General features: G+C 30.8%; 3 protein-coding genes and 1 pseudogene across 3 annotated transcripts; 3 read left to right on the plus strand and 1 right to left on the minus strand.

The window, feature by feature from the left end:
- Window positions 1-3,087: 3,087 nt before the first annotated feature.
- LOC17896049 lies at window positions 3,088-7,202 on the minus strand. Its single transcript, XM_006300544.2, has 5 exons — window positions 6,541-7,202; window positions 6,177-6,294; window positions 5,296-5,648; window positions 4,679-4,777; window positions 3,088-4,594 (listed from the first exon to the last, which is right to left on the minus strand). The coding sequence occupies exons 1-5, from the start codon at window positions 7,200-7,202 to the stop codon at window positions 3,199-3,201; spliced, it is 2,628 nt and encodes an 875-aa protein (XP_006300606.1). The 3' UTR covers window positions 3,088-3,198.
- A 2,174-nt stretch (window positions 7,203-9,376) lies between these two features.
- Window positions 9,377-9,724, plus strand: LOC17894844. Its single transcript, XM_006301145.1, has one exon. It carries the CDS (start codon window positions 9,377-9,379, stop codon window positions 9,722-9,724), a length of 348 nt encoding a protein of 115 aa, XP_006301207.1.
- Window positions 9,725-11,211: 1,487 nt separating this feature from the next.
- On the plus strand, window positions 11,212-11,559 carry LOC17896123. Its single transcript, XM_006301743.1, has one exon. The coding sequence runs from the start codon at window positions 11,212-11,214 to the stop codon at window positions 11,557-11,559; it is 348 nt and encodes a 115-aa protein (XP_006301805.1).
- A 1,506-nt stretch (window positions 11,560-13,065) lies between these two features.
- LOC17895979 overlaps window positions 13,066-13,214 on the plus strand; it is a 439-nt pseudogene continuing 290 nt past the window's right edge.

Below are 13,214 nucleotides of genomic sequence, written 5' to 3' on the forward strand. Positions count from 1 at the left end.
TATTTAAAGAGTGTTTTGTTCTATTCAAATTTTGTTTCTCAACTTCTCATCTAAAGAGTTTAAGAATAGGTTGCATACAAAGAAAGTTTTTTTTTGGTTGAATAAATTTATATTCAAAAACAAAAAGTCTAACAATGTCTTGTTCATTTGTTATTCAAATGGTCCATTGTATGGAAAAAAATGATGTTTATTTTTGACAATTTAACGGATAATTTATATATATCAGTTGGTGACTTTTATTAAACTCATCCAAAAATGTGAAAAATCCGGCGAGTCTAATCGGTGCATTTGCTTGTAGTTGGTTTAGCAAAACAAATGTCTAAAATATCCATAATTAATTTTGATCATTACATCGTCATCGCTCTCTTGTTGCTTAGACAAAAAAAAGGTAGATAGTTTACTCTGAAAAGAAAGGAGAATGTTTAGTATGAATCATCATCTTTTACTGCGTTTTTTGCCGGATTCCTTGCCGGCGTTTAAGTTTTTTTTTTCTTCTCTTAAAAACATAGAGATAAGAATATGGTGAACCAAGCAAACAAATTTACATTCAAATGCATCTATCTAAATTAACCACCAAATATATAAACGAACACCATTAAGATACTCTATTCAGATGGAGCTTTTGGATGGATCATTTTAATGTAAATGTCAAATGAGAAAACAAAAATGGTTTAAGGTTAATTTATTGCGTATCATTACAATGAAACTAAATTAAATTTAAATGTACAAAGTATGTTCCAATATAACTAGACTAAATAAAAATAGTCTTGACCAAGTTAAACTATGTCTAAATTGGTATCAAAGATAGCAAGTATTGGTATCAATTCAAAAAAAATTTCCACTTTAAAAAATAAATCTTATTTAGCTGATATATTTATAAACGAAGAACAATTTAACACTTTTGGTCTACAACTTTACATAATAGAGTCGGGTTACCGCTGTATGGAACTTCCAAAATATGAATCCTTGATTATTTTTAAAAGATATTACAAAGGTTTTATTATACAAAAAGTTTTGTTTTTCCAAATTTAGCACAAAAGATATAATATTTTTTTTGTTTGGGTTAACTATTTTAGATTTAGGGTTTATGTTTTAGTTATAAATTTTAAAGTTTAGTTATAATTTTGTGGTATTTTTGGAGAATATATATATATATATATATATATATATATTTTACATCAGAAAGGTTCTAAATTAGCTCAATGGTGCAACTCAAAGGACAATTGTTAACGTACTTGACAAACTGCGGAGATCGCACATAACGAGCCAAAGAGTCCGCTTTTACATTCTTTTGGAAAAAATATATATTAATGTTATTTTTGTAAAATAAAACTAACAATGGTATTTTTGTGAAAATACCATTTTAATGATATTTTTGAGAATTGTGCCTCAGAAACCGTAATTATCATATTTATATGATTTTTTCAGTCCCTAAAATATTTTCTTAATATTTATTTATTGAGATAATGTTAATATATCAATCATAAATTTGGAATGATTGAGTTTCCTAACTATCAATATGCTTATTCGTTACAAAAAACAAAAGGACCACATCTCAAAAAATTTCTAACTTCAATTTTTCCCTAATACATGAACTATAATACAAAAAAAAGGGGAATTTCAAAAATACCCCTTTTCATATACCTCTTTTTAAAAATACCCCATTTTCAAACTTTATCAAAAACCCCACTAAAAATGTTGAAATTTATCCAAATATGTGTGTAAGCTTATAAATATATACACAAATTACTTTTATATGTGTATAAAATTTTATATACCTTTCATAAATAGCGTAAAATAAATTATAAAAACCTTATAAAAACCTTATAAAAACCGTATAAACCCTTATAAAAACCGTATAAACCCTTACAAAAACCTTTTTAAAACCTTATAAAACTTATAAAAACGATTTAAAACTATTTAAAATATTTTAAAATATTTGTATCGAATCTCCCAGTAGTAGTTATTATATAGAAGTACCTTATAAACTATATAAAACTTTATAATTTTTTATATTTAAAAAGGGGTATTTTTGAAAATGGATAGAAAAATGGGGTATTTTTAGAAAGGAGTACACCAAAGGGGTATTTCTCAAAAATTCTCAAAAAAAAATTTATAAGTAACAAGAGGAAAATTAGAAAAATTAGCAATTTATTCCATCAAAAATGTAAATTGAAGAAAATAACAACAACAATATAATCATATTTCACTAAATTTTCTAATATACATATATAATGAGACCATATATTTACATAGGGATTTTTAAAAACATATATTATCTATCTTATTGAATTGTGTTAATTAATTTATAATGGTTTTACTGTACACAATTTTCTGAAGAGAAGAGTAATGAAAGATTAAACTCTCCAAACTATTGTTGTAGATTGTTATTATTTTACACATAGTTTGTATTGGAATACAAACCAATATCCCACATCGGAAGATTAGAAAGAGAAGTTTCTAATATATAAGTTAAGTCCAACTCCAATTAGTATGAGGCCTTTTGGGAAAAACCCAACAAATCCGTGCGGGCTTGAGTGATAAGCCCAAAGCGGACAATATCATACTAATGGAAAGTTGGCTTGGTTATAGAGATTCCAACAATTGGTATCAGAGCCTAGTTAAGATTGTGGACCTAGGGGAATGGATATTGGTTTGAGAGGGAGTATTGGAATACAAACCAATATCCCACATCGGAAGATTAGAAAGAGAAGTTTCTAATATATAAGTTAAGTCCAACTCCAATTAGTATGAGGCCTTTTGGGAAAAACCCAACAAATCCGTGCGGGCTTGAGTGATAAGCCCAAAGCGGACAATATCATATTAATGGAAAGTTGGCTTGGCTATAGAGATTCCAACAGTTTGTTAACTTTATCTATTTTTTTTGTCTTTTTGCTCTTAGCAAGAAATTATTACAAAGCCTTCCTAAGCATTGGATCATTTTGGCTCTTCTCTTCTGCCTCAAAAATGTAAACAATCACGGACGTGTCTTTGCCCAGAGAGCTGTTGTCTAAACTAGAAAGGGAGAGATTTGCAGAAATGTGTTTTGAAGCTTCTATAACTGAACTCACCCAAAACTCTCATGTGTCAACAACATAAAATGACACTGATGATGTTATAACTGAACTGATACACTATAGCAAAGTGGCTATGATCTCTCAGAGGTCTAAAATAATCTGATGATGTCAGTTTACATCTCTATCTTTCGATAACTCTTCGACTGTTTCTGAAATCTCCAATGTCAGTGTCTTTACCATCACTATGCCCATGCCGGTTTCCTCCTCCTCCTCGTCCTCCTCTTCCTCCTCTGTTAGATCCCCTGAAACTACCAGAACCACGTCCTCGGCTGCTCTTTCTATCAAACTCATCATCAAAACCACCTCTTCTGCTTCCCATTCTTCCCCCAAACCCGCCACTATCTTCTCTGTTCCCTCTTGATCTACTAGCTTGGGAACTTGAACCTCTGTAATCTTCATCGTCACTACCAAAACTACTTCTGTTTCCAGTTCTTCCCCCTCTCCCTCTTGATCTGTTAGCTGAGGAGCCTCTGAAATCTTCATCATCACTACCATAACTACTTCTGCTTCCTGTTCTTCCCCCTCTCCCTCTTGATCTGTTAGCCGAGGAGCCACTTGATCCCCTATAGCTATCAGACGCATAATTATCGTTGAAACCACCCCGCCCACCTCTCATTCTTCCCCTGCTTCCTCTCGATCTATTACCAGAGAAACTTGATCCTCTGTACTCTTGATCATCCATGTCATCATCAGACTCCGAAGCTGAATAGGAGCTTCGTTTTCCCTTGAAACCTCCTTTACCACCGTTGTTTCTTTGTCCACGCCTAAAACTAGACCTGGGACCATCGTCCTCCAGATCAGAATCAAGCCCAAATTCTTCGTCTGACCCAAAAGTAGGTTTTCTCATAGGTGGACCTCTCTGGGTGGAGGCAACATGGCTTGATTTCCACCTGGGATTGGCGGATACCTCATCATCTGAACCGAAACCGAGCTCATCATCCGTGGAGAAACCTCCCTTACCGTTTCCATGTTTCTTTCTACTGTTGTGAAGGTTTGAACTTCCTCCTCTGTGTGCATTAAAGCCAGTCTTTGATTCCGGAAAGTGTTCATCCTCTGAGAACTCGTCAGAAGCAAAAGAAGATCGAGCTCCTTCAACCGGGACCTCTCTCTCTCCAGATTCATCTATTTCATAGCTATCAATGTCATCTTCATCGTCAAAATCATCAAACCCAACTCCAGGTCTTCTGCTTCTGCCAAACTCAGAACTTTCTCGGGCTCCTGGAGGAAGATTACCAAATTCTTCTTCAGGATCTCTCATACCCTCCCGGAGAAGGTTTTCATTCTTTTTGCTGGAATCCGCGTACTCAAACGCAGCAACTTCTGCCCCGTCTGATTCATCATCATCAAAATCAAAGTTCCATGCATTTGAAACATCATCTCGCTTCACAACCCTGTCATTTTGTGCTTCAGTGAAGCGATGTGTATCTTGTGCTTTGTTTTCTAAGATAGCATCCGCTGGACGCTTGCAATCACAATGGAAACATGCCATGTTTCTCCTATAGTTTAAGAAGTTGCATCTGCCATAACAGCAAGCATTAGGATCAGTTCCATGACATAAAATTTCTCGAATTTCATAATTCCCAAAACGCATAGCAACTTACTCAGGGCATTCCCATTCTCCTGGAAGGAGCTGTCGCTTTGGCCTTTTTGCATCACACTGTAAGCAAATTGTGTTCTTTGCGAAATTCATGAAATCGCACCTGAGAACAAAAAATGAAGTGGTATTAAACATCTCAGGAAAAATGACAAACTAGAAATATAGAACAAAAGATGCGCCTAGCTGCTGCTGAAATTAGTGTTCTTTGCAAGATTTATGAATTGTTAGGCCTCAAAGTCCAAAATTTTATAATCTAATAAAAAAATGATGATTTATATGAAATTCATTAGACCTCACCTACAAGTAACAACCAATCTATTTAAATGGGTTAAGATCAAATGTAGAAGAATTTTATAGATCTCACCTAACTTCATCTATAACTAATGTTCATTGTCGCCTGGAAACCAGGATATATTCTAAGATATATGCTATGTTCAACGCCTTGGAATGAGAAGACGTTTTCTTAGTGTAACAAGTAGAACAATGACGAAAGGCTTGAAAACTTTAAGCTTCTGTGCAAGGCGTAGGCTGTGCATCTACTCTATAGTTCTTATGGTAGGACCATTATATAGGCTTGAAAAGAAAACCATGAGGTCAACAGAAAAGAAAGGTGGGACTTACTTTGGACACAGCCAATCTCCTTTCTTCATCTCAACGTCATCACGACCAACACGTCGCTTTGGAGGAGGCGGTGGCTGCTTGACTTTAGGGGGTGCTCTTTTGATAACTGGTGGAGTAAGATTAGGATCTATTGGTACACTGCTCAACTTAACAATCTCGTGCAGCAGTTTACGCACCACAGTCTTGACAGACTTTTTTTTAAGGAGACTTTTGTTGGCCACTGTTCCATTCAATGGGTCAAAACCATAGGTGAACAAAATGCGCATGAGATCAATGGTTCGAGCCTCATCCTCTTTGTTTGTTAACAAAAACGCCTTTTCGCATGAGTTCCTCAAGCTGCAGGAACTGCAGACCTAATATATGAATGAATATTACAATCTGAAGAACCTATTGATAGTAAACAAGTTAGGAAATTATCGGAAATCTCCAGAGGAAGAAAACAGTAAGACTAACAAAAGAGACTTGATGAAACCCAAGAAAATAGCCAAAGCCCAATACTCCAACCAAACTAGGAGAAAAATTGTTAAATTTGGAAACTAATTTCTGAAGAACAGTAATGAAGCCCTCTTCTATTATCCCTGGATCGACGTTAAATTGTAGAACCAATGACAAAACCATACAAAGGTACCAATGATCCCAACGTCCTAAGCTCCCATACAACCAATATGCCAAAGACTCATAATCTATTCTTCTTTCCACCTATTTGTACCATCCCTTATTATTCATTCCCTACCAAAACCAAAGGGTATGAGATGACTCGTAGCTAGGCATCTAGTTGAATGATAGAACAAGTGGCCAGAATCAACGTTCTAATTACTAAACCACACAAGTTCATAGAAGCACAAATTTAGTATGTATATAACATATTTAAAACTTCTTACATCTCCTTCATCGAGATGGACACGCTTCCTCAGTAGTTTGCCCGAGAAAACCACCTTTCTATCAGTCGCTGGACATCCATGGCCAACAAGGATTTGAATATCATTTCTCGACAACGACCTGAGGAAATATACTCACACATAAGCACAACTAAGTAGATTTTACCCTCCTCAGTATCTTTAATCTTAACAACCAAACTACTCAAACGCCACTAGATAGTACACTACACTATAAACATAATAAGCTAATGGCAAATGAGTTAAACTAAAAGTTGTGAAATTGGAACAATAGCTAAACTTAATCACTCTCGAATTCATATCAGACCAATAAAAATGTTAACTTGCTATATTCAAAATATGAACAAACCTTAGAATATCGAACCGATCCTTTCCAAAATTGATACAAGCGTTTTGAACAGCTCTAAAATCCTGAAACAAAGCAACTCCAACCTTGTCTTCTTCACCTAATCTCACATTAGACACATCAATCCCCAAACAATTCACCATCTCATCTTCATCTCTTTCTCTCCTATGATCAAAGTAATTTTGCTTCAAAAGCCTCTCCATCAACTCCATCCACTCCGGCCATGGATGCACCAACTCAACCACACCTTTCTCCTTATTCACCTCGCCAGAATCAATCTGACTCGGCTCAGCCACAACACAAGTGACCAATTCCTCATTAGCCACTACTGATTCAACTTCTTCAGGATCCGGATCTTGTGGAGCAAAAGATGGTGTTTTTGACTGATGGGTCTGTTTAGATTGACGCCAAGCACGAATACGCTCAAGGGTTTCGTCTTGTTCAGAGTGACGTTTCTCAATAGCATCAATTTGATCGAATACGAAGCTTAGACGAGAAGAGAGAGAAGAGGGTTTGTGATTAGGTTCGAGGGTTGATTCAGGCTTGCTTTGTGGAGAAGAAGAGAATGATTTCGCCGGAAATGGTTGGAAAAGTCGGCGGCTTTTAGGGTTTATGTGGAAGAGAGAGATGCGTCTGATGAGAAGAAGAGAGATTGAAGGAGCCATTTAGGTTGCAGAAGCAGCCATGGGAAAGGGTTTATCACTTCTCTCTTGTTAAACCCAAGAAGACCCGGTTTTGTAGAGACCGGTTTCGGTTTAGTTTAAGGTTTTAAATATCAAATTCGGTTTTGGTATTTTGGTTTACGAATGTTGAGTTATTTATATTAACATTTTTAAATATATTAACGTTTGTTTCAATACTTCTTTACAAGAAATGCAAATATGTTATTGGCAAATAATTAAAACTTAATTAAGATTATTTTTGTATAAACATACTTTAGAGCTTTCCGGGTATGAATATCTCTTAGATAATCCGTAAATATTAAACTTTTAATACATTTTTGATTATTTTAGATAACTTGTAAATCATAATTTTATGATTTTTTTTTTACAATATAAATGACGGATGTAGAACCATCTAAAATTAACTAAACTAGATTTTAACCCGCGGTGAACAACATTTTAAAATGTATTCTTTTTATTAATTTTGTTTGGTATATAAGAGTGTACTACTATATTTTGATTGTTAATTCTATGATTTAATCCGTAGAATATTATATGATAATTTATTTTTTATATAAACGTAATTTGATCAAATTAATTAAATAATTAAAATATTTAAAATAATGAAATGATATTGACATAATATTTGTTTACATAGTATAATTTCATATTAAAATATTTTGTGAGTTATATTATATAGTAGATAACCCGTAAAAATATCTATAATCATAATTATGTAAATTATAACCCGTTCCATCACATGACCCGTGCTACACAATTATCAATATTACTTTAGTACATCCATTTTTTTGTATCATTTGAGCAATATACATCCGTTTCTAAAAATTCAAATTGCAACAAATAAAAAAAAATTATATTTTTATTATACATATGTTTATGTAATAATATAAATTTAAAAACAAATAAGATCATATAAAGATGTTGGAGAAATATTTGGTTTATTTGGGAGAGATTTTAGGAAATTTTGTTAAATGTAATAAATATTGATTTCTAATTTTTCAAATTTATTATGATTTAATTACAAAATTTATCTTAAACTTTTTCTATTTTTTTTTGGTGACTAAACTTTTTCTATTTAATCAAATGGCATAGGTTTAATTGTGAAAATATTACAAAATAAAAGGGTAGAACATAAAAGGTACTTCAAAAATGTTAATATAGATGATTGGATTCAATGACTCAGATTGTGACTAATATGCGAAGAATGATTTGCAATCTTAGGAAAAAGGATTTTGATTGCCCGAGTTATTAATCCGATACACTTAACCGGAAATAATATATTTGGAATCGATCCATAAAAAAGCAAAGATACTCTACAGACTTCCAAGATTTGTGACTAAAACCAATATTACATGTGTTTTTGGTTGGTAGGTGGAAAATTAGGGAATGGTTTTTTAGAACATGTATATCCCTAGTTTCTAATTTTTTTTTGTTTGTAATAATTAATAGCCGACCAACAATATATCTATGCCTTATAAACTTGTCAGTAAGCCTTTTCCATTTATTCTAAAAGTATTTAGCACATCTTTTATATATACAACACATGTGGATCTCATGTTCTTTTTGGAGATACTTAAATATATTGGTGCTTTATAACCTTGTACTATAAATATATTGGTGACTTTTTTTACAAGTTTAGATAAAAACTTTATTGGAAGCTTGATTTTAGTCAAATTAAAAAAACAAATTAATTATGAGGTAGCCTTTTATACATAAATTATATATATATATAAATATATATTTATAAGTATAGAATATTGAAAATTTAGTTTACTATATTTAAAATCTAAATATGTCATATAATCTCAAATTGGATAGTTTGGCTTATAAGTTACCTGATTTAAAACGAAGAAATATAAAAGATTTCATATTAAAGAAGATATCCGTACTTGTATTAATTGTACTACTACATTTTAAAATTTAATTCTAAAGAAAAATTTAAACGTTCATTGTGTATTTATATACCAAGAAATGAAACTCCTTCTCACTATTTACGTTATATTTATAATATGTTTTGATAGCTACGTTGGGTTTTGAATTACTTATAAATACCTTACATAGCCTTGTGTCTAGAATATCAAATACAAAACATACTTCTATTCCATTCTTTTCATATAAGAAATATTTAGGCAGTAATTTTTTAAATATAAGCAGTTATGGCTCAATTTAACTCCCAAATTACTATGCTATTTATTGTTGTAGCCTTGGTTTGTGCATTTGTTCCTGTATATTCAGTCGAAGACTCTGAAGCAAAATCGTTATGGGATACTTGTCTTGTTAAAATATCTCCTAAGTGTGCCTTGGATATAGTGGCTGTTGTTTTCGGAAATGCAACCATCACTGATTCTTGTTGCCACGATCTTGTTCAAGAAGGAAAAGTGTGTCATGATAATCTTATTAAATATATTGCTGACAGACCCGCCTTAATTGCCCGTGAAACACAATACTTGAAGAAGAGTGACGATTTGTGGAGTCATTGTGTCGCAATCTCTAAAACTGCTTAAAATATTTTGATCGAATAATTTCATTGCTGTACCATTATTTTTATCCGAACTATCCATTAATTTAACTTTTCATAACATAAATGAAAATGAATCTTATATAAATTATAAATATAATCATAAAATTATATATTAATGAGAAATATATATTTGTCGACTAAATTTCTATTTCTATTTCTATTTATGTATAAATTTGTCACCAATTGTATACTTCCATCACATTTCTACATTTTATTATGGATAGTGACATATATTATTTTTCTAAGTTTCAAGAAAGAAGAAAATATACAAATTTTTTATCTTATTCTTCAGCTCCAGTTCCTTAACTCAAAACCTTATACTAATTACCAAAAACAAATTTAAATACACAATATATCAACAGAAAATTTGAAAGTGAAACGAAAACTTGATGAGGTTTTGCTAATTCGAATAAATTGAAGATCCAATCATGTATCTACAAGCAATTTATGTGTAAATTACTGTTAGGATAAACTAGCTAGCGAAAACATTGATTAAAGCTAATGGATTAGGTTGACATTGAAATTATTGCCTACTTTACCATTAACCTCGCCCAATTAGTCAATTTTAACTTGTTCCTATTTTTTGCCATGGTTTTAACCTATAAATCAAAGTTATGTTATAATTTGATTTTACAAATTAGTTTCTCTTCTCTATAATAAGGAATCCTTTAAGTAGTTTTATTACCCCTCTTGTTAGAACATATATATCCTTAATTAGTTTCTAATTTTTTTTTGTTTATAATAATTAATAGCCGACCTGCATTATATCTATGTCTTACAAACTTGTCAGTAAACTGTAAGCTTTTTCCATTTATTCAAAAAGTATTTAGCACATCTTTTATATATATACAACACATGTGGATCTCATGTTCTTTTTGGAGATACTTAAAGTAAAGTTCTTTTAGTGCTTTATAACGTTGTATTATAAACATATTGGTGACTTGTTTTACTCGTTTAGATACAAACTTTATTGGACGCTTGATTTTTTAGTAAAATTTAAAAACAAATTAATTATGTGGTAGCCTCTTATATAAAAAATTATATATAAAAATATTTATAAGTATAGAGTATTAAAAAATTAGTTTACAATATTTAAAATCTATATATGTCATATACTAATCTCATATTGAATAATTTGGCTTATAAGTTACCTGATTTAAAACGAAAAAAATATAAAATTTTCATATTAAAGAAGATATCTGTACCTGTATTAAATTACTATTACATTTTAAAATTAATTCTAAAGAAAATTTTAAACGTTCACTATGTATATATATACTAATAAGTAAAACTCCTTCTCACTATTTAAGTTATATTTATAATATGTTTTGATAGCTACGTTGGGTTTTGAAATACTTATAAATACCTTAGGTAGCCTTGTGTCTAGAATATCAAATACAAAACATACTTCTATTCTATTCTTTTCATATAAGAAATATTTAGGCAGTAAAGTTTTACATATAAGTAGTTATGGCTCAATTTAACTCCCAAATTACTATGCTATTCATTGTTGTAGCTTTGGTTTGTGCATTTGTTCCTGTATATTCAGTCGAAGACTCTGAAGCAAAATCGTTATGGGATACTTGTCTTGTTAAAATATCTCCGAAGTGTGCCTTGGATATAGTCGCTGTTGTTTTTGGAAATGCAACCATCACTGATTCTTGTTGCCACGATCTTGTTCAAGAAGGAAAAGTGTGTCATGATAATCTTATTAAATATATTGCTGATAGACCAGCCTTAATTGCTCGTGAAACACAATACTTGAAGAAGAGTGACGACTTGTGGAGTCATTGTGTCGCAATCTCTAAAACTGCTTAAAATATTTTGATCAAATAATTTAATTGTTGTACCATTAATTATATCCAAACTATCCATTAATTTAACTTTTGAAAACATAAATGAAAATGAATCTCCTTAGAGATGAATAACCAAACTTTTTAACTTTTTCAAAAAAGAAAAGAAAAATATGATCTTATATAAATTATAAATATAATCATAAAATTATATATTAATGAGAAATATATATTTGTGGACTAAATTTCTATTTCTATTTATGTATAAATTTGTCACCAATTGTATACTTCCATCACATTTCTACATTTTATTATGGATAGTGACATATATTATTTTTCTCAGTTTCAAGAAACAAGAAAATATACAAATTTTTTATCTTATCTTAAGCTCCAGTTCCTTAACTCAAAATCTTATACTAATCACCAAAATTAAATTTAAACACACAATATATCAACCAAATTTGAAAGTGAAACAAAAACTCGAAGAGGTTTTGCTAATTCAAATAAACTGAAGATCCAATCATGTATCTACAAGAAATTTATCAGTAAATTACTGTTAGAATGGACTAGCGGTGGAAAACATTGATTAGAGCTAGTGGATTAGGTTAACATTGAGATTATTGCCTACTTAACCATTAACCTCGCTCAATTTTAACTAGTTCTTATTTTTTACCATGATTTTAACCTATGATTTAAAGTTATGTTATAATTTGATTTTACAAATTAGTTTCTCTTCTCCATAGTAAGGAATCCTTTAAGTAGTTTTATTACCCCTCTAATATTTTTTTGTTTGTAATAATTAATAGCCAACCATCAATATATCTATGTCTTACAAACTTGTCAATAAACTGTAAGCTTTTTCTATTTATTCTAAAAGTATTTAGCACAACTTTTATATATATACAACACATGTGGATCTCATCTTCTTTTTGGAGATACTTGAATTAACCTTATTTTAGTGCCTTATAACGTTGTACTATAAACATATTAGTGACTTGTTTTACTCGTTTAGATAAAAACTTTATTGGACGCTTGATTTTAGTTAAATTTTTATAAAACAAAAATTATGAGGTCACCTTTTATATATAAAATTATATATATATATATACATATTTATAAGTATAGAATATTGAAAACTTAGTTTACTATATTTAAAATCTATATATGTCATATACTAATCTCAAATTGAATAGTTTTGCTTATAAGTTACCTGATTTAAAAAGAAAAAATATAAAAGTTTTCATATTAAAGAAGATATCCGTACTTTTATTAAATTTACTACTAAATTTCAAATGTTAATTCGAAAGAAAAAGTTAAACGTTCATTGTGTATTTATATACCAAGAAATGAAACTCCTTCTCACTATTTACGTTATATTTATATTATGTTTTGATAGCTACGTTGGGTTTTGAATTACTTATAAATACCTTACATAGCCTTGTGTCTAGAATATCAAATACAAAACATACTTCTATTCCATTCTTTTCATATAAGAAATATTTAGGCAGTAATCTTTTACATATAAGCAGTTATGGCTCAATTTAACTCCCAAGTTACTATCTATTCATTGTTGTAGCCTTGGTTTGTGCATTTGTTCCTGTATATTCAGTCGAAGACTCTGAAGCAAAATCGTTATGGGATACTTGTCTTGTTAAAATATCTCCTAAGTGTGCCTTGCAT

Source organism: Capsella rubella, unplaced genomic scaffold (assembly GCF_000375325.1).
Source record: "Capsella rubella cultivar Monte Gargano unplaced genomic scaffold, Caprub1_0 scaffold_2, whole genome shotgun sequence".
NCBI classification, from domain to species: domain Eukaryota; kingdom Viridiplantae; phylum Streptophyta; class Magnoliopsida; order Brassicales; family Brassicaceae; genus Capsella; species Capsella rubella.